The sequence below is a fragment of the Microchirus variegatus genome (genome assembly GCF_963457635.1).
Source record: "Microchirus variegatus genome assembly, chromosome: 8".
Lineage (NCBI taxonomy): Eukaryota > Metazoa > Chordata > Actinopteri > Pleuronectiformes > Soleidae > Microchirus > Microchirus variegatus.
Window position 1 is genome coordinate 27,391,318 of NC_139809.1, and position 22,842 is coordinate 27,414,159.

Here is a 22,842-nt window from a genome sequence, read left to right on the forward strand (position 1 = left end):
ACTGCATTATACAACACATTACGGTTTGACTTATATGTAAGACGTGAGCCAGCTCACAATGTATTATACTGTAGTATAAATGAATAGGCTTTGGGTGCTTTGGCAAAGGTGATGTTACTCTGCAGCCACAAAAGCCCTTGAGTTAAGAGTCGCTTCACTCGGTGCTCAGATGATCAGGTTAAGACACTCTGTTGGAACATAAACGAAACCAACTTTTCAGGTGAAGAAATGGGAAGCTGGTATTTGATCATCTCGTTGCCGTGTAATTTTCTCATGACTGAAAATCTGTTTTCACCCACTGACGAGAGGATGAGGAACATAATACGCTCAGTTTCTAGGCAGCAAAAAGTAACAGCAGTTTTACAATACAAGTTTCACAATTAGAAACCTTACAAAAAGGTGCCACAGTATCACAGAAATCTGTACATCAATGGGAAAAAAAGTATTTTCAGACACACACACACACACACACACAACCCTTTGACACACTGAATAGCTACTGGCCTTTTTTTGACTTAAATTGCATTTGAAAATGGAAAAAATCTCTTTTGAATCATGCTTGAGACTTTCAAAAGGTCACTGATTTGGGCAGCTGCTGTCCACCTGGAGGCATTCTGCAAAAGTCTGGGCTGGTTCGAACCAAAGGTGCCCCTACTGCAGACTGTCCTGAGGGCCTGGAATGACTCGGTGGAGACCCGGTGTACAAGAGAGGTGCTGGGAAGGCAGAATGGTCCCTGGGGCCCCGAGAGAAAGGCTTAGAGTAACTGGGCGAGGTGGCTCTGTGTGTGTCTGGACTGCTGGCAGTGCTACATTGGAAGGGAGAGAGTCTGTCGGCAAAATTAGGTGGAGGAGGAGGAATGACGATGGAGTCCTCCACCCAGCTGTTCTCACCTTCATATTCCGGTTCCTGTGGCAAACTACGCAGAGCGCACAATGAGGGAGGAACAGAGGAAGGTGACGGAGGGATGAAGACAGGGGGTGGAGGCACAGGGTAGACGGCAGGGTCATAGTCTCGGTTTATCATGTGTGGACGACTGCTTTGCATGCTGGTTATTTCCTCAGGAGTAGAGGCCAGCAGCCTCTCCACATAGCGATCGTCCTCATCGACCTCAGACAGGTTGTCGTACTGAGAGGTGTTGGATGGTCTTCGGTCGCCCGCATGCACAGGGACATAGAGGGAGACTGGGAACTTGGTCGGCTTAGGGGGGGGAAGTCTCGGTGGGGATGAGGACAGAGCCCAAGGAGGGGACGGCTTTGAGGGAGGAGATTTTTTCTGCGCAGTATCAAAACACCTGGTTGGTTTTGGAAAGAGCTTCATTTGAGCAATCTGTGGTGAAGCAGAGCGAGGAGAAGGAGAGTGGCACCGGATCACTGGACCACTTCCATTTCCTGTACAGGATAATTTGTTATCCAGGTGCCTTTGGTCAATCTGCTCAGGGTAAAGTAAAGGTGGAGGTGGCAGATCGGGAAGGTGCATGATTTCTGCTTCCGTCTCCATAGTAATAGTTTCCAGAGCAGGGAGTTCATAGGGTGGAGGCCATTCTACAGGCTCTTCCTGGGCCTCTGGGTCTCCAGGCTGGCTCTTCACTTCTCCTGTGTCCTCTATCTGGCTACTCACCACGGGCGACTTGCTCACATCTCTGTCCATCCCAACCCTTGTTTTCGGAGGTAAAGGCGGTGCTCTAAAAGGCTTGACAGGAGGTGGTGTTCTCTGTGTGTGAACTACAACTGGATCTGGTGAAGGCAATGAAGGCGTGTTTGTCCTGGAGAGGCTTCTTGAATCCTGTGGCTCCTCAGGACAAGGGCCCTGGTGTAGGTTGTTGCTGTCTGTTTGCTGGGTTTCTGCATCTGGCTGACTTGGGGGCTGCAGATTTGCTTTGACCTCCAGCTGCAGTGGCATCAGGAGAACAGGTCTCTCTTGTCCCAGAGGCATCTTTGGTAGCTCGTCTGACTTAGCTAAAAAAAAAAGGGAAATGGAAGATACAGAACACTTCAGTAAAGAAGAAATAAAGCAGCCTACAGCTAAATAAGACCAGAAGAACACATGTGCACCTGCAAGAGATATGTCCAGCTTTTTACTGCGTAGCTCAGACATAGCAGACTGTAACTGTTCGATCACTACATCATCAGGCAGGAAGAAAGAAGTAGACAGTCGCTCCTGGAGAAACTCCCTCAGGTCCTCCAGCTGAAACTTCTGCAGGCGCTCTGATCAGACACAACATGGACACAAAAGAACGGCAATTTTACTTATCGAAGGGGTGACAATGATGTTAAATAACCTCAGGTATCGTAAGCCAAGAATAAAAGTTATGTGCTAAAAACAGTCCTACATGCTGATGTTTCTCCTGGCTGTGTGTGAATGAGTCAATGACAATATTATAAAGTGCTTTGTGTGCATCAAGACTCAAAACACTACTAGGAAAATGGTCTATATCAGGGTTTCTCACTCCTGGTCCTGGGGAGCCACTGTCCTCCATGTTTTAGGTGTTTCCCTGCTCCAACACACCTGATTCAAATAAATGTGTCACTATCAGGCTTCAGCAGAGCTTACAGACAAGCTGACCATTTGAATCAGGTGTGTTTGAGCAGGTAAACATCTAAAACATACAGGACAGTGGCCCCCCAGGACCAGGAGTCTATATAAATCCATGTACCGATATTAGCACAAGCCTATCTTCAAGATACTTGGGGACCAGTGGTTTTGTAAGAATCTCTTTACAAGAACTTGACCAATGTGTTGAGGCAATGGTGATGCAAGCATCCAATGAAAAGTCAGCTTTCAATTTTTCTCCACAGCAACTAACCGCTTGCATTATGTAAGCCACCCAGTTACGAGGCAGTCAAGTGTGAGGCAGCGTGCTGTGCGACGCACACGCACCAACATTCACCAGTATAGCAACAGCGGCAACCGCACTCGATTCATTTAGCGCGGCACCGATGATGACGCGTTCGGGCCTCATACTCACTCTTGTGTAACTTGAGGGTTGTGTATGCCATGGCTGTGAGCACCTTCTCCCCCTCCAGTAAGTAAATGTCCCATAAACGCAGAGTGAGGGTGAAAGGGCTCTGTAACGGCAGAGACATGAAGCAGCAGAGTCAGTATGATTAAGGCAAGCAAGGAGCGCGCTGTGATGTGGTGATAATAATAATAATAATAATGACTGGGCTTAACTGCACAATACATCTGAGACTAGATATTAACTGGGCAGATCTGCAGACGGAACGCTCACATTGTTTATATTCTCTAATAACAGTTGAAAAATGGGGATACTCACTCTGTCAATGAAGCACTGTAGAAACCATTTGGTAGTGTAAATCCCTGTTGTCATCTGCTCCTTTTCCTGTGTGTGTGGGGGGCAGAAGATATAATGAGATATACAGTAGTCTCTAGGGGAAATCACTCATTATGATCTCTTCTCTGAACACGTGGAAACATAGATTCAGATGAGAGATGATGAGAAATGACCAGAGTAAATCAACTGCAGCCCAGAACGCTCTAAGTTCTGTGGCATGTTACATGGTGACAAATGTAGTGTAACTCACCAGGTGTTTCTTTAGCTTAGGCAGCATTTTAGACAGGATCAGATCATGGTGGACCTGGAAACGATGCAGCTTGGGAAATCCTGGGATGAAGAAGCCTAGCACAGAGAAAAAAAATCACTACTACACGCTGAATAGAAATAGAGAAATAATATTTAGAAATTTAAAAGTTAAGACAAACACTGTAGTGGCTTCACACATTCTTAAAAACATTTTTTTTTGGGGAGATATGTATTGATTTTTCATTTCTCTGTCTCACCATGCATGGCATGCTTGCTGTTGGTGAGGAGCTGGGACAGAGCCCAGAAAGCATCTTCTTCATTCAGGTACATGAGCAAGATGGCAGCGATCTGACTCATCCCCTGGCAGTAGCTGACCTCCTGAGGGAACACGGGGGGGAAAAAAGAGCCAGGTTTAACTAAACTGAATGGGCAAATGAGAGGGGATTATTCATTATTTAATAGAGCACAGACACAGCATATGAATGTCTGATGTGGTCTGAAGGCAGACTGTGCATATGTGTGTGGTTTTAAAGCACAGGATGAGCTACAGACCGACCGCTCTTGTAGCTGCAATATTATAAACACTTTTACCGATGGTTGTTAAAATATTTACTGTAACTCACACACTCACATTCTCTTTAATGCCACGTCTTCAGCGATTTACACAAGAAGCATTTCCCTTGGCACGCACAGATACACAAAACCAGACACACACCTGGTATTTGTCCATATTAAGCCGATTCATTGCACAGCTAAAAAAGGACACTGAAAAGTATCCTTTCAAGGGAACGTAGTAGGTGCAATTCAGTGCATCTCTTGAGTTTAAACGACACATTCCCCACATTCTTCTCTTCTCTATCACATAGGCGAAAAAATACTATTTTGCGCTCATTCTCCTACTGACACAGTTTCTCTCAGAGCAACGTATGAAAAAAAAAAAGGGGGAAAGGAAAAAAGGGAACAGCGCAATTCCATTTCCTCTGGTTTCAACACCTCTTCCACACAGGAACTGACTACGGACACAAATCAGAAAAACATACATGGACTGTTTGCGTACGAAGAGACGTACAGGACTGTACACGTCACTGTCATAATATAATATAATATAACACTACACTTCATGCATATTATGTAGTATACTACTTTATATGGTGCAATTAATTGTCAACTTCAGAATAAAATTGTAAAAATGTCAATAACAATAAGCCTCAAACTTGACAGGTTTGCTGTGCAGTCCGTGTACACATGACTGTTCCACACACTCCACTATGCTCACAGTACACACACACACACACACACACACACACAAACACTTACTGTGTTGTAGACCGAGTAAGCTGCTAGTATGTGAAACAGCTCTTGCTGCCTGGAGAAGGAACAGAGAACAAACCACCGGTTACAAACAAACATGTGGCATGTTGTTAGCAACAACGAAGCGCGATCAAACAGAAGCGACTTTACATGATAATTCTCCACGGTCATATGACTAATTATTTGTCAGCAGCCTCATCTCAATCAATCAGTGCAAATAGCTGCACATTGTTCTGCATCATATCATCCTGATAATCTCTGGGTGTATTTAAATAGTTTTTTTTTTTTTTTTTTGTTAAGGATCAGCAAAAATTCTCCTGTGTGGATAAATATTTTAATCCCAAAATAAAAGTATGTACCCATCCAATATGTGTGACCACAGGGTTACGTGCTGAGTTTTAACAGTTTCAGACACCTTAAGATTTGCAAATTGACCAGTGCCATGTTGAGGGTTTTGCCAGCTCTGATTGGACTGTACCAACTGTCAACCATACTAGTGTCTATTCACATGAGCCATATTTAATCATTCATTTTCCTCTCAATGGGAACATCCATATATAAATGTAAGGAACATCTGTACTGTCTGTCAGTTAAATCGCACAACTGTCCACAAGACGTGTGAGAGGTCACTTACTGAGGCCCCAGTTTGTGCAGTGCTGACTTTGATGTTTAGATAAGAAAAGCAAGAGATATTGGCACTGTAATACAAAAGTAATGTACAACATTGACAACATGTGCTGTTGAAGAAGAGCTGAAACTAGTGATTGAGACCAGTAACTCCTCTGGATGAGAAGTAGGTAACATTTTCCTGTAGACTTCACTTCAAATGAACTTCTTTTTGCAACCCATGGGCTACATTCTTCCTTCCTGATCAACTAGCAAACCAGAAAACATCTTGTTTTTATGTATGTTGGTTTCAGCCAATGACCACAAGGCTGCCATGGTGAGTGTGTACGTATGGAAATCTGAATTAAAAGGGCATTAATAAATATAATGTGTGGACACAGCGCGGACGTCTTCCCTGCAGGCCTCTACAGTAAATACATGTCTACACATTGACAGTGACAGAAACAGGAAAAGAGCTTTAAATAGCGATCAGGGTCTCATATGCGAGCGAGACGGCTGCTGACTTGCGGGGAAGGAGTGGGCAGTCAAGCAGGATGGAGCGGTGTTTTGGTCAGCTTGGATTTAGTGGCTTTGAAAAGAAGGGGAAGGACGTTAACAGGGAGCGAGACGGGAGCACACGGCCACACATTCAGACAAACCACTATACTTCACTACTGGTCCGCAATCATGCAGCACATGCTTTAATACAGGTTTGCCTTCTAAAAGTTTTTGATCCATTTTTTTCTATTTATCAGCATTGTATGTATGTATGTTCTGTTGTTCTGTGTGGGCAGGGTTATTCTACACATACACATTTTATGTTGTATGGTGCACTTTTTGGTATGAATGCCATTTCCTGTGGGGCTATGAGCACTGACAGGAAGACTAATAAAACACTGAGGGGAGGAAACAACCACTTTGGTTTTGTGTGTGTGTGTGTGTGTGTGTGTGTGTGTGTGTGTGTGTGTGTGTGTGTGTGCAGCAGCAGAAGGTGTGGCGGAGGTCATACCCTGCAAGAGCCTCAGTGAAGGCAACCCTGAATGCGGTTTGACACAGACAACAACACAGAGGAACTTTGGAGACAACATGTGAGACTGCAGAGGTTGGGGATATCAGTGATGAAATGAAACTGTGTCACTTAAAGGTGAAGTAAGTAGTTTATAGTGACATCTAGAGGAGAGGCTGAAATTTACAACAAAGAACTGCTCCTCTGCTCACCCCCTCCCTTCCCTGAGCGCTACGGTATCCTCAGCCGGTCAAATGTCGTCCTTGTCGCCTTTCTCCGTGTCAGCAGATGAGGTTCGTGAGGCGAGGGAGAGGGCGAGCTACCGCGGCCGTAGCAGACGAAGCGGAGAGAGAGGAGGCGGGACTTCCGCTACAAGTAAAGCGACGCTTGATTTGTTCTCTTGCGTTTATCCTTACAGGCTCCGGTAGAAACATGGAGTCTCGCTGCTAACAGTGACAATGCAACCGCGGCCCGCGACCATGTTATTTTACATGACTTTTTGAAACACTACGAAAATGAAACAAAAACTATTATACAGCTACTAGACAATGCAGGAGCACATAATATGTATAAAAAAAGTGGATTTTGGGTTATATAAACCCATAAATACTACACAGTGTCCCTTTAAAAGGTCAGTAGAATGCACATGATCCACAGTGTAGTTACAAATTAAGTGTTTCTAAAGCAACTCTTCAGGGTGGAAGTGATGCAATACTATAAACTAAACAGAGGAAAGGAGGGGATCATCACACTCCATCAGTAAACATTTGTAGATGCATTGATATACACAGTGAAGCCAAGAACTCACTTGACTCCAAAGCGGTCCATGAACATAATGTGGTTCCTAAAGGTTCTGTTGACATCCAAGTCGATTTGCTTGATCTCTGCGGAGAAGTTACAAGCCTGCTGCTTCATTTTCTGGAGGACAAAGAAAGCACAGATGTGTTTTACAAAGTGAGATGCCTGTATCAAAGTATCAGTGTCAAGACAAGACATTCATACCTCATATTTGCCCTGGTTATCCCCTTTGACTTTGTCTATGTCCAAAAGCAAGGCCCACGCCTGGCCTCTCAGCTGCAGAGGAATGCCTTTATACACACGCTTGGCCAACTGAAACACATATGATAGACATGAATAGGGACTTTCTAAATATAGAGAGACAGTTTTCATCATAAAAAACCAGACAAAAGAGGCAGAGGGTCATGTATAAAGCCTGCTCTGTCTCGTTAACTGAATGACAAAGACTCATTTCACACACACACGCCGTAGATTGGCTTTATTTGTCTCGACCAAAGAGAGGATGGAGGGATAAGGGAACAAGTTGTGGTTAAAAGGGGAATGGAAAAAAGATTATTAAAAGAAGTGGAAAGAATACATCACATATTTTAGCTATAAAAAGGAGATGCGATGCAGACAGTACGCCGTGTCCTCACTGATGTTTGATGAACTTCACCTTTTCACTGCTCTTGTACTTTTCCCAGTTCTTCACCATCTTCAGCCATTTCTCCACTCGCTCAATCTCGTGGTGCTTTTGCTGAGGAGAGGAAAGACGCACATACTTCTGGACAACTGCTTATGTGAAAGGGGCTAATTATATCGTGTGCAAGGTCACTTGCAATGACGGTTAAAAAAAAATAAAAATAAACGTTCTTACCTTCTCTTCAAGCGCACTGGGTGTTGGCAGTTCTTCTTCACTGGAGCAGAAAAGCAAGAATATGCAACATGTTTTATAAATAAAACACTTTAGAGCAGGGGTGTCAAACTCATGTTCAGGGGGCCACGTCAGCATAATGGTTGCCCTCAAAGGGCCAGATGCAACTGTCATAGAGAATACATGTAACCAAATATAATGTAAAATAAATGTAACTACTAACATATTGCTAAATAACTTTCTGTATTTATTACTTATTCAAGTTACAAATATTATGCATAAAAGAGTCTGTATCTGGTCGTGGCAGACCTGCTCACACACCTTCAGCATGCACTGCTTCAAAAACACACCCTCAGAAAAAGACTTTGAAGCGCGGGTGATTTCTTCAGCCACAATAAAGTTAGCTTTCACTACCACATCGTTTTTTGGTTGTGGCTTTTTTGAACACATTCTGCTGCGATCACAGTCTCAATCTCAATTTCACTCATCGCATGATACATATACAATGATTCACTGTGATCTAGTGGCAATAAATGTAGTTTATTGTCAACGCACGCCTTAAAGCAGCATAGACCTATTTTAACACAGATTTTTAAGACCAATTCATCACCCGCGGGCCACATAAAACGACATGGCGGGCCACATCTGGCCCCCGGGCCTTGAGTTTGACACATGTGCTTTAGAGGATAAACAAAGTTTAACACAAATATGAGAACTCTTCTTTGCATGACAAAGATGGAAGAGAAAAAGTGTAATTGTGACACAAATGTAGCTTATATTTACTTTAGTTATTGAAATGTTTATGAGGAAGCTGTCAGCATTTAAGGCGGGTAACTTACTGCAGGAAGCCGAAGCGGTCAGTGACCTTAAAGATGCTGTAGTCGGCATCTTCCCATGGGTCAATTTTGACACCCTCCTGCCTGCCCTGAATCATCAACACAGCCAACATTATAAAATACTGTGTGTAATGCAACTATGAGACAGCTCAAACAAGTAGAACATAATGTACATGCTTAGAAAATCTGCTAGATTAGGTACAAATAAATTAATTGATAATGAGAGCACAACTGAGGATGTTTAACATACTATTACTACTATTTAAAAGGTCAATAGATGTTGCAACACAAGTCCAACACACTGCACATTTAAAAGAAAAAACAAAACAATGAACAGATGAGACCTTTCGATTTCAGTCGTCTCTTTCACACGTTTAATGGAGTCATTGTGTCATAAACCGATCGTTCCATGTAATTTCTTATTTACTTATATTTCTTATTTCACACATTGCAAGGCAATCTTTCCATATAAAGAAAGAGCACTGACTCCACAGGTTTGGTGTGAGACACATTGGCTTCTCTCCTTTGATGGGAAATGATGTTCCAGTCCAGGTGACCATCATTTTACTTTCAAGGCCTGGTCGTCTTTAAAATCAAGACTGCCATTGAACTTGCTCATGCATACCTTACCTTGTCATATTTAGAGATGATTTCAGCACGTTCCTCTGCTATCAATGCATCTATGTCCTTCTTCATGACAAAATCTGAAAAAAAAAGAACAATTCAAGACAAGGATTAAGAGAGCTGCAAAGGCCGTATCACTGTGACCCCAATAAGACATTATAGTTTGGTGATTTCCTGCTTTCTATTGGTTTTGGGATGGGTGTCCAGTGTCTACTCTAGATTTTCTTTAAGCAGCTAGACTTAAAGAAATGTGTGTCCGTCCAGGGAGTGGATCCCTCACCTGTGGTCCTCCCTAAGGTTTCTAACCTTTTCCCCTGTTGTAAGGGTTTTTCCCTGGTAGTTTTTCCTTACCCTGGTCAAAGGTCTAAGGACAGAGGATGTTTCCAACCCTGTGAAGTCCCGTGAGACTTCACAGGGTTAAATATATATACAAATATTACACATTTATATTACTTCAACACTTTGGTGTCAACTGATGCTTTCATTCTTTTGGTGGGGAAACTTTATATGAGAGGTGTTGATAAAAAAACAACAACAAAAAACAGTTTCACTGTTTCACAGTTGACACAACACCCATCAGTGCCAGGAATATACTACGTCTGTAGGGACACAGACCTGTTGTTGTTGTTTTTTTTTTTTTTTTTTAAATAATAAAATAAATAAAAGTCTATTCTGTCCTCAGTTTGTTCTTTTCATTTTTTTCTTAACTCTGTACTGTGGCCTTGGGAAAGGCTTAAGTCTAAATGTATCATTATTATTATTATTATTATTATTATTATTATTATTATTATTATTACTACAACAACAACAACAATGAATATAAAGGGGGCAAGGGGTGACAAGTCCCAAGGCCATCCCAAGCTTCCTGTTAAAGTACTCAGAGCTTCAGCTGACACAATAGTTGGTTAACAGAGTGAGGTGACATTAGTGGTAGACTGCACAATGTGTGTGCGCATGTTTTTTTTTTTCTTTTATTTTCTTTTACATTTGCTACATAGACGCTTTTGTTCTCCTTTTAGACCTGATTCATGGCTGATGTGTTACATGTGACTGTAAATGGACGTTCCTTTAGAAACAGTGTTCCAGATGGTTTTAACAGACTCTCACAATACCAAATGAAATGTGCGAAATGCATGCAAGCAAGATTTCCTGTTTTATCTCCCAAACGACAAACTTTCAGAGTGTTGTGGAAATAAATAATGAAAGAAAGCTCGGAAAATAGATTATATGGAACTGTGCATGATTTCATGGTAAAGTGCAACACTTTTGCAACTTTGCAGCATTAAACTGGTCTACTTCCATGGAGCAAAAACCATCCAACCAAAGACTCCTGTGTCCTAATTTGTCCCCACATTTTAACCCCCACCTGACCCCAGACTGGCCCTTTAAGTCTGCCTATAGCCTTTCCCGCACTGAAGTGCTCTGCCAGCACAGCTCGTCTGTTCAGCAGTTGTTAAGGCTGAATAAACACCCAAGAGAAAGCAGACTCAGCGTTCGTTTGCAAGGTCAGCATCCTAGTGATGCTTTGGAATCAAATATGTTAGCTACACTGAGCAGACACGGTGGATAAGTAGACATAGACAACCCAGGCCAGTCGCAGACTTTGAATGTATTAGGCAGAGTAAAGAACTGCCTGCTAATTTAGTTTGTCAGTCCTTGTTATGCTTAACATTTACACTATCATGAGAAAAATCCTCAGGATAAATTCAAATATATAAAAGCAAATGTAACATAAATGTAAATAAGCAAGTTGTTGCTAGATGAAATGTACGTATTTAAACTGTAAGTAAAACTGGAACACATGCTGTACCCTGAAGACATACTTTCACTGACGCCTGACAGCATGTGCAGCCAGCTGAGGCCTCAGGTGTTGTGGACATACATGTGCGGCATGCCTCGCCGCAACAGATGTGAAGACACCTGCTGCCTTTCACAAAGAACCTTCAGCTTTTTCCTCCAAAACACTCATAGTGCTGACAACAAGTCTCTGAAGGGACACCATCTGTGAAATGTCATTACAAATGTACACCCCAATGCTGGAACTGTCGGCACAAGAAGTTACGACAGTAGGTCACAATTGGGCAGGTGAAACTGAAGCTTAACTTGACCTTTTACCTTGTAGAACTGTCTGGTGACAATCACTGTTGAATCATGAGATATACATGTGTCTTGCCTAAACCTACTTTCCAGAGTTTTCATTTAATCACTAGTTTTGTCCATATTCACACTTTGAAGTGGAACAAAAACCATTACAATAATCTGACACAACATGGTTAAAATTGCTCTAAACAATTATAACTAATCAACAAAAATGGAACTGGTTGCAGATCCCTCTAATATACCCCACCATCCAGTCTTCTCTATAAAACAACAGCTGAGCACCCAGTCTAACAGGTGTTCAGTCAACCAGACCACTGAACAATTAGGACTATGCTGTCCTGTGCTACTCTTTTTTTATATATATACCATTTCCCTTCTCTTGTCCACCTCAGGTCTGGGTGTTTCAGGTTTGTTGAAACATCAGCATATTTTTTCTGAACAGCCGAGTAAGGTTTTGTGTGAGGCAGTGCCACTGGCAGCACTCTAACCTTGCTGACATCATGTATAAAGTGGGAAAACCTGCCTGTCAACTACATCATACCCAGGCTACATTTTTTAATCTCATGTGATAATGTCTGAACAAGTAATCTGAGGTTGACATCTTAAATATTTTTGTTTTCCTCAAAGGTTGGTCTGGAACAGCTTCACCACGGCCTAAAAGTATCATCATTATTATTATTAGAATAGAGAGGTTTATCGTTTAAGTTGCTCATGTGTGATTGCAAGCTCACAAACTCACACTTGGGTAAGTTGGTGAAAATAGTCTGTCATGCTTCATCTTTAAGTTCAAGCTGCTCACTTCCTGTGTTGAGTCTCCAGACTGCTGATAGTATTGTGTTGGCTTCAGGAAGAAAAGGAAACCAGTGACGCCACCCTTCAACAACAGGTTAAATAAGAACTGCAAAAAAAAAAAAAAAAACAGCATCACAACCAAACGGCTTTTCTTTCCATAAAGAAACCTTTTAATGGCAAAAGCTGAACATTAACACTGTCTGGACCTGGTATGAAAATTAGACATGACTAATCAGTGTGTGTAATCACACAGTGGTCAGATCACATAAAAAATACTGGAATTTTGCTTCTGAGTCACCAACACAGCTGAAGCCCTACGCAGTGGGCGGTCAGTCAAAAGTGTTACATAGCGCAGCTAGTTCAAATAAACTGGGTAGGTGGTGGTGGGACTAGAGAGTGAGTAAGCTGCAAAGAACATCACTAGGTGGGAGAGATCATGCAAATACAGATAAACATCACACATGGGGGAGTGCAGAGTTAACCACTTCTTCCCTGACCCTCTTTTTGGAGTCCCTGCTGGAAAATGACATGCTAAACTAAATAGAGTAAATCTCTGCAGTAACAAGCTCTATGTGGATTATCTGTATCAGAGTAAATGTACATGGAACACAGCCTAACTGAAAAATAAAGCAAATATCACATTTAAAATATGCAGTAGGCGCTTAAATACACACGGAGGTCATGTGGACATGAGCTGTGCAAAGTCTGGTGCTGCTGAAAAGAAGCAGAGTGAAATAACAGAGGTTTTAGTAAAGAGATGTCTAGGCAGGCGTTCTTGCTTTTTGCACAGCTTGGCACCATCTGTGCCATTTGAGATTTCTTAGGTACCAAATTATGAAAAAACAATTTAATGTTATTTATATGTCACTACAGGTCTAAAAAGTATGATAACTCGCTGTAAATCGATGCTCCATGTGCGGTGCGTAATAACTCTGTGGGTTAGCTGCTGAGTTTCTGACCTTTCTGTGGGTATGCAGCATGTCTGTGTTTGTTAAAGTTAGACATGGTTTTATGACGCTTTTGTCGCTGTGTCCGAAGCTGCCCCGGTATCCGGCAACCGTGAAGAAGAGGTGAAGAGACTACTGTAGGAAGGTGAGCATGAGAAAACAAGAATGTGTGGCATAAATTAACTATTATTATAGATTTTATGAAAAACAATCATAGATTTCACGAAAAATACATTTCATTTATTTTGCAGGATTTTTTTTTATGTTATATGGGCAGTGAAAAAGGCAGTGGGAGGAAATTACGCCAAACATACAGTTTTTTGTGTGTTTGATGATCAGGTTGTGTGCAGGACTTGGATACATCATTTCCTGTTATGACATAGAGCTTTAAATCTAGCGTGTAAGCTCTCTTGTGTACCACTTTAACCACATGCATGCACATCATCTTTTCTGTATCACATCCAGTTGATTACATGTTTTTATGAAGTGCTACAGAAGGCAATGATGCCTTTTATTGAAGTACCAAAAATCTCTGTACGTGCATGAGTCTTGACGCTGCTTTCAGGCTGTCCTTGATAAAGCCTTAGACAATCTGACTGATACGAGGCAGAATAATTAGGACAAGGTATATTACTATAGAGACTTACAGGTATTAATAGATGTAAACTGTGTAGCCAGTTACTGCATGGAAAGACTATATTACATTAACTGAAGGTGTAACACAATTGAAAATAAATAAATACTTAGTCTATTCATTAACAGCTGAACAAAAAAACTAAAAATATATGGTGATTTAAAGAGATGAATTTAAAATGCTCTCTGGTGAATTTATTTACTTTTAAATACACTGGGATGTAATTGGGTGTATTTGATCTATGAACATCTTATTTTGTCTCGTCAGTCCTAATCTGAATAGCAGTCAGATTTAAGATCAAGGATTATATAACTACACAATCAGATTGAAAGCCTGAGATTAGAAGGAGTGGGACAGGAGCGGGGTTAGGGCTGTGTGTGTTCTTGTATTTGTGACGTTATGAGGACCAAAAATCGTATCAAACATAAGGAGTCAGTACATTTTGGCTGGTTCTCACTTCTTTAAAGAGCATTTTGGGGGTTAAAATTTTAGGGTTAGAATTGGGTTCAGGTTAGGGTTCAGGTTAGGGCACAGTTGTGATGGTTAAGGTAAGGGGGTGAGAGTGTGAATGAAGCACAAACGTGTGTGTGTGTCAGTAGGCTGACATCTTGAGATAATTCCTACATCAGATTGTGGGAAACAGCACAGGAGCTGATTTATAATCAGCAGAATGAATGGCACATGCCAACTAATTTCATGATTGATTATACAGAATTTGCACTGCAATACAAAGACTGACTTTTTTTTTTTTAAATCACCCATTTAATTTTTCTCTATGACTTGCCCTAAAACTACCCTACATTTCTGATGGCGTGATGAGGCAAAAGATGACAGATGTTTGGTTGTCTTTACCACGGGGTGATTAGTCAACACTGTACAGTCAGCCAGAGAACCCGCTGGCTCTGAGACGACCAGACAAGCTCGGGTCATGCACTCATTCAACCTTGTTAACCCCACAAAGCACATTCCCATGCAGTGCTGAACCTATCAAACATCTGTGCCATTCATCATCCCTCTATATTGTAAACCATCATCCATCTTGCATGGACCTGGGGTCTGTAATTACCCATCAGTACCCAAAGGAGTAGCTTCTTCCGGTGAGTCAAAAATAAAGAATTATTCCTCTTCCAGAATATTAATTTACCGACATCTACTACTCACTGATAAACACAGTGCTGCTATGTGATCAAGTCAGTCTTCAGAATCCCTAAATTGTATGACATTCATTTTAGTGAGATTCTTTCTAACATTACATCCACTACTTTTGCAAACATGAGAACATTGAGAAAATTGTCGAAAGTATAATGTAATAACTTTAGTTAGCTAAATAAGTCATTACTACAGCAATTTATGACATTCAACTTGAAAGAACATTCTGTGAAGCAGTGAGTGCCTGTCATTACATTAGCCTGAGTCTGTATTCACGGAACAAGCATCACAAGGAAAGAGGCTAACAAGTGACCACATGGCTCTAATTTCCACATGAAGAGGTCTAAAGTCCCAGATGGCTTCAATGCTCCAGTTTCTAATGAGACACAGAGCATTGGTGTGAGCATGTATGTGTCTGAATTCTGGAAGGAGCAGAAACTGAAAGAGGAGAAAGAGAATGGGATCATTAAAAGGCGTCTATTTTTAGCATCAGCAGGTAGAAAATGGATCAGGAGATATTTTTTTATTTTTTTTAGTAACAATAGGGGAGGGAACTTTGGTGTTAATGATTCCAGTTCCAGGTTCACATATTCCTGTCATAGACTAGAACTCATCACCATGAACGTCAATCTTTTTTTTTAGTAGATCATCTCAATAAAAAGTTGACGTGGTAGCCAAAAAGGAAAAATATGTCATAAATTAGAAGTGTCTCCATGATGGAACATGGAGATAAGTTGCTCTAAACTGGATACAATTAGTCATCGGTATATTATACACAATTAACTAGTACAGTAAATTAAAAAAAAAAACAATGTTGTGTCTATGCTGTTTTCAAGCACAATGTATCTAATGATAAGTCATGACATACATGTGAATAGAGACAAACTGCATCAGCAGCATGTGTATCCATGTGTAGACATAACAAAGAGGGAAATGTCTCCCCTTGCTACCAAACACATGTTTTGCAGGTGTGATGGTACATAGACAATAGCAATTGTTTACCGCTAAAGCCTATGTTTCCTGAGTGGCCACTAACTCACAGTAAGAGTAGCATGATTATGATGCCAATTCCAACTCGTGAGTCCTGAGACTCTGGAGGACTAATACCAAATTAGACCAAAGAAGAGAAAATCTATCTATCGAGTAGCCACAAAGTCTCTTTTAACAAGAAACTTCTTGTGGTCTGAGGCTCCCATTCCCCTCGTTCTCTCTTCATTTCATTTGTTTGGTTGTAATGTTTGTGTTTGTGCAGAGAAAATAGCAGTGACACAGAGACTGTGTGACCCAGGGGTGAAACTTCCAGAACACATGGACCAGGGAAAGGCTCAGAATAGCTTGATGTCCCCAAGGGGTTTTACTGTCCTGCTCCACTCATTCATAAGCACCATAAGCACTTTAATCTGATCTTTGTTTCTTAGTCAAAGACACTGAACATATAGATTCAGCTACAGCACTCACCATGTCAAACTATTTAACATTTTCCTCATCTTAACAAAAGGAATAACAAGCTGGAGACTGAGGATGGGTTCTCTGTTGCACCAGAACTATGATTCCTTGACGCTGCTGCCTCCCCAATTACTTGCAGGGGAGGAGGGTGTCTAAACACAACAATGACAACATTAAGTTTTAGCAGCAAGACAGCTAGAGAGGCCTCGATTCCCAGAGTGGCAGCACTTTTTTTTTTTTAAGGAATGAGACAGGAATGTCAAGGGAACAGTATTCCTCAACACAACACCACCGGACCCTGCTGAGAAAGTCGTGTTCTCATAAATGAATCCTCCTCCAAGCAAGGATGAAGTCATAATTCAAACTGAAGCCAGCAAAGTAATACTAAGTTACACACTATACGGCAGTGGTTCTGAAACTTATTATACCAAGTACCACCTGAGAAAGCTCTCAACGGAACACCAATTATCACACACGTTAAAATACAGTGGTGTAAATAGGTCGATCAAAGTCAGCTACAGACTTTTCACAGGAGGCAGATTTAATCCCTATAAGACAGGGTTTCTCACTCCTGGTCCTGAGGAGCCACTGTCCTGCATGTTTTTTTAGATGTTTCCCTGCTCAAACACACCTGATTCAAATGGTCATGTCGTCAGTAAGCTCTGCTGAAGCCTGATAACGACCCATTTATTTCAATCAGGTGTGTTGGAGCAGGGAAACATCTAAAACATGCAGGACAGTGGCTCCTCAGGACCAGGAGTGAGAAACACTGCTATAAGATGTATAAATGTGCTCTCTCATCATCATCCTCTTCCTCACATATACACTGATATAGAGAAATTGGATGAAGATGGAGCAAGAGATAATTATTTTAATTTTAATTTTAATTATTATTTTATTATTATTGTACAACAGTATTTCTGATTTTCTTCCAAGTACCGCAGGAAGCTCATGTACCACTGGTGGTACACATGGTACCACAGTTTGAGAATGGCTATAAGACTATAACTAAAATGTTATTAATAGCTTTAAACTTCACATATAAGCTATTATATGAACTTGATATGAATTTTAAATTCCACCATTTTAAATAGTAGAGACATGAATAAAGGGAAATACAATACTAATTGCCTACTCACTCCAAATGTAATTTTGCATTGCATTTTGCAATAAGCACAGCTACAAAAGACAATGGGCTCACTACCACTGTTTGTATATACCATTACAATCCCCACAGCACAGCACTGGTTTTTACAAAGCCACACAGATTAAAGATTCACACAGATTAAATAATTCACGATAAGAACACACTGAAAGCATGTTTCCCAGTGAAAAGGCCCAGCCAGGTGCAAGGCTCATTGGTTTTAAACCAAAAGCTTAGCAAAGGAAATCTGCTCAGTTCAGTGATGCACACTACACTGGTGATTTGCTTATTGTTTTCCCATGTACAAAACCTGTTCGCAAACACAACTACAGATTACAGTACACAGGGAGAGGAGCAGCTTAACACAAATCTCTGTTCAGAAAGAGGTCAATTTGGAGCGAAACCAAATTTCAAGTGGCATTTGGAGAGAAAGAAAAGAGACACAAACTAGAGGCAATCATAGAAGGGAAATTCCAAGATAGCCCAGTTTAGCCATTATACAAATCCCAAAAGTCAAGCAACTATTTAGGTTATCATCCCAAAAACAGCCATCCCTCATCCTCCCAGTGGTGTAGCACTTCTCAGCCTGAGTGACAGTCTCCCATCTCGACAGAAAAGTGACCTCAATTTAACTAATGACAGTGGTGGGGGGGTAGAAGTGGGTAGTTTATAGGAAAAATGACTACAGCCAAGTGCAAGACCAACAAATACTGATGCTGTAATTATCTAACAGGACTACATTTCATTATATTGTCATTGATTCATTGTGTTATCAATAGATAAATAAATAAATAAATAAATAAATAAATATATATATATATATATTTCCTCATTCTACGATGACGGTGTCTTGAATTACACACAAACACATAGGTCTGTTTAACCATACAATGTAGAGATACTGGAGTGTAATCCTCAGGTCAAAACCTCTGTCCAGCTCTAGTTTTTCAGTGTGCGTTTATATTTTTCTCTTCTTTCTTTATTTGATGACATATTTTAACCGTTTTTGGTGCATTGTGTGACGGTGGTGCAGTTGCAGACCTTTGACCTCCACCATAAAACTGCCATTCAAGCAGACAATAGGGATATCGATGCCTCTTCACTAAAACAATCTTATCAGAAGAGAATAAAATGAACACTGCTGCTTGAAGAGAGTTATGAGATCATAGATGGACATTTCGTTTAGTGCTTCGGGATTTAGTAATACCAAAACTGTGAATTGAATACTGTGCTTTGGTGACAGAAATTTAAAAAAAATCGTCACTCAATCATCAGCTGTGAATGTAGTGAAAATTCCTATTGCTGCTGACTGAGGCCCATTCATGGGCATAAAAACAAAATAAGGGCACACATGCTCTGCCTCACATGTGGCTCACATCTTGTGGGCATCAAGGAGGGACACCTTGTCATTGGTGGAGACCACATTCAAGCGCCTGAAAGCTTTTTACAAAGAGTTTTATATACTGACATAATCAGTGAATAGTGGACAAACCTGTTTGAAAGGAACATATTACAGGCTCTCATAATCTACGCAAAAAACTTCACACCCAAGTATAGGAGCAGAGCAGTCACCTTTCCGGTGTGGGACTTCCTTTTTAAACCACCAACACCAGTGTCTCTTTCTCTCTCACACACAGTCAAAAATAGCGAAAAAGAAAAAGCATCAGTCCACATTCTTACACATAACGGATGCAAATAAACTCACACCAAGTCACGTATGAAAACATACTGCACTCGTCTCCCTCTACTTCCTTCACAAACAATGCTATCCATCAGAGAATGACATGCATATATTTAAATTGGTGGGGGGGAAATGTGTGACACTGTACTGAGAACAAACAACACAATGAGGGGGGGTAAAACGAGAGCAAAACAATGAGTAGTACCAGACATCTGGCAGAGGATGAGAGCTGGATCCGGCTGGAAGTCTTTCACTCAGACTGTGTGTGCGTGTGTCACCTCCTTCCCCCACTTCACAGATGAACCAATGAGACACAGTTAATCACCAGGCATAGCATGACATGACTTACACTGTACAGACCAGTAGCTGGATGGCTTCTGGACGCACTGGACAGTGTGATGGAGTAGTGTACATTAAAATCTTGCTTTCTCTAAACCTATAACCAGATATCTTCATCACAATAGGTAGGTAGGTCGATACCAACCAAAAAAAACTTAACAAAACAGATCATAAGACCATACTCCAAAACTATGAACTGGCCTCTATAAAGACGGAACTTACTGACTAACCACAACATCACTTATTCTGTGCACATCAGGTTCACATGGCATTTTTGAGCTGGTGGAAATGCCCGAGAAGAGTGATGTAAAATATATTTTAAAAAATTCCCCAGGAGAAGTGCTCATTCACTGTCCCCACCACAGAGAGGATGTTAGGTCAGCCTTCTACTCTTACACTGAAATGGTATCTGTTACCAGAAGAATAACCAGCATACATTTTCATCGCTGTAATATTAGATTCCTTTATTATGTTTACTATGAAAAGGTTTTTTTTTTTTTAATTTATCCATTTTTTTCCTTCCTTTGAGAATGAAGGTATGCCCTGGATAATGTGTTATAAAAACCCCTCTGTGGGTTGTATTATTTATTCATTTATGCATCTCTCCATCACATATATTGTTGTTTATGCCAATATATAAAAAAATCTAATCAGACTCAAAACGGTTCACATTCACGTGCACATCCTGACTAACTGAACTGCGTTAGTAAACACACATCTAACATTCTCACACATACACACACACAACATAAGCACAACACACACTTTCCAGCTAATGACCCACGTGGTCATACAGAAGCATCATCATCGTACAGTTTATCCACAGCTGCACACGAGCGACAAGCAATTACAGGGGAGTGTTTCCGTTACTGGTTTGTATTTAAATGTTGTAAAACGACAACAAGGAGGAAGTGCTATAAAGACCAAAGCGACACAAGCTTTAGTAAACACTGAAAACCCAAAAGACTGCTGTTTACAACGCTACTGACAGAGAAGATATTGAAGACAGTCCAAACACTCAAAACATGGTCCCAATTTACCTTTGTGAGTGACTTTCCTTTTTCTTCTTTTTTATCTCCTTCTTCTTCTCCTCTTCCTGCTGCCTTGTACCAACAACTAGAAACAAAATCCTCTATTTTCATTCTCCTCCTCGTTGTTGAGGAGAACCGTCGCTCATACTCTTGTCACCGCTGAGTCTGACTGTCGACAGGCGCTTCTCAAATGCCGTGCTGGTCACACGGACTCGCCCCGCAGACCCCCGCACAGTTCCACATGCCGCCTGTGAGCAGCTGTGTGTGTGTGTGTGTGACAGAACACACAGCGCTAACACACACCCGTGCGTAATGAGAGCGCGCGCGCGCACCAGCAGCGACAGGAAGCGCGCGCGCGCCTCCACTCATCAGTTTCCGGGTTCTTCAGCAGACACAAACCTGACAGAAAAGGTAAGACGTCGTCATAGTGTTTGTTTTCACAAAAACCACCTCTTCAACTTCACCATTACATATTTTTCCTCCCCTATATATATATATTTTTTTTTTAAACTCATATTAATATTATATATTAATATATAACATATTTAAACTGAAATTGTGGTCATACTATCTTCAACATAACGTTGGCGCTAAGCATCGGCGATTTATTGGTGTGTGTGTGTGTGTGTGTGTGTGTGTGTGTGTGTGTGTGTGTGACAGAGCTGGAGCTAACACACAGCGCTAACAACACACACCCGTGCGTGATGAGAGCGCGCGCGCGCACCAGCAGCGACAGGAAGCGCGCGCGCACCTCCACTCATCAGTTTCCGGGTTCTTCAGCAGACACAAACCTGACAGAAAAGGTAAGACGTCGTTATGATTTATAGTGTTTGTTTTCGCCAAAACCACCTCTTCAACTTCACCATTACATATATTTCCTCCCCTATTTGTTTTTCTACTCATATTAATATTGTATATTGATATATAACACATTTAAACTGAAATTGTGGTCATACTATCTTCAACATAATGTTGGCGGGAAGCATCGGCGATTTATTGATTTGGTTATTGTTGGAGCTCGATAGTGTCATGGTTGTTATACGTGTCTTCATATTTCAAGTAAATTGTTGCAAACAATTCAAATGGTGGTTGGCATGAGTTGACATCTTGCGCCCTCTGTTGGACACATTATAGACATACAAGCAACACAGTCAAGACATGGCAGTTTAATTTCCCCAGGTGCTGTACTACTGTACAGTGAAAACAACTCGCAGACAGAATGGGCCTTTGCACATCAGCCATTTTGAAAAGTCAGTTTTTTGGAAAGTCAAATTAATTCTCCAAATCTGTGATTGTACTTGGAGGAAAATGAGAAATACTGTTCTACTATACAGTATATACCACAGAATGTGATCAGAGTGGAGCTGATAAATACATTGATTCATAATTAGAATCACCTTATCTCTCGCTCCATCTTAATCTAATGACACTATAACAGTGTGTGAAGTATATGTGAGGATGATGAGAGAGAAAATGATCTTATTGGGAATAAATCTGCCTCCTGTCGCTGACTTTACTCGACATATTTACACCACTGTATTTTCACGTTATTGATAATGGTGTTACTTTGAGAGCTTACTGTTTTCTCAGGTGGTACTTGGTATAAAAGAGAGTACCTCTGATGTAAATGAATGGTAGCTGAGTTTCAGGGTGCATGGTGGTCACTGTGAACTGAACAGAGCCGTCGTTAATGTGATTGGAAACACCTGTGCTCCTCACCACTAAATAGCTGTCTTGAAAAGGGCTCTTGACCAATAGGATGCACTTTTTAATTGAAGTGCTTATTGTGCTTTTATATGAATGTTATGTTTAAAACATTTAGGCCATAGATTAATATTAACACTGGCTTTATTCCCTTCACATGTCATACCTGTGAGACAGCAAGAGCAACACCTAACACAGTTTATTCTACACATGTACTTTTCCTACAACAACAGGTCAACATCATCACGATTATGCTGTGGGGAAAAAAAATCTGTTGATGGATAAATATAAGGAACCGG

The 22,842-nt window shown here is 41.1% G+C and overlaps 1 protein-coding gene across 1 annotated transcript; it reads right to left on the reverse strand.

Annotated features, from left to right (window-relative positions):
• Positions 1–568: 568 nt before the first annotated feature.
• LOC310931003 (uncharacterized protein) lies at positions 569–20,979 on the reverse strand (the record flags this gene model as incomplete). Its single annotated transcript, XM_083894074.1, has 14 exons — positions 20,849–20,979; positions 9,583–9,656; positions 8,956–9,041; positions 8,120–8,159; positions 7,919–7,999; positions 7,468–7,575; positions 7,274–7,383; positions 4,860–4,908; positions 3,800–3,920; positions 3,544–3,638; positions 3,276–3,341; positions 2,967–3,066; positions 2,053–2,205; positions 569–1,956 (listed from the first exon to the last, which is right to left on the reverse strand). The coding sequence occupies exons 2-14, from the start codon at positions 9,646–9,648 to the stop codon at positions 569–571; spliced, it is 2,463 nt and encodes an 820-aa protein (XP_083750200.1). The 5' UTR covers positions 9,649–9,656; positions 20,849–20,979.
• Between the last annotated feature and the right edge of the window lie 1,863 nt (positions 20,980–22,842).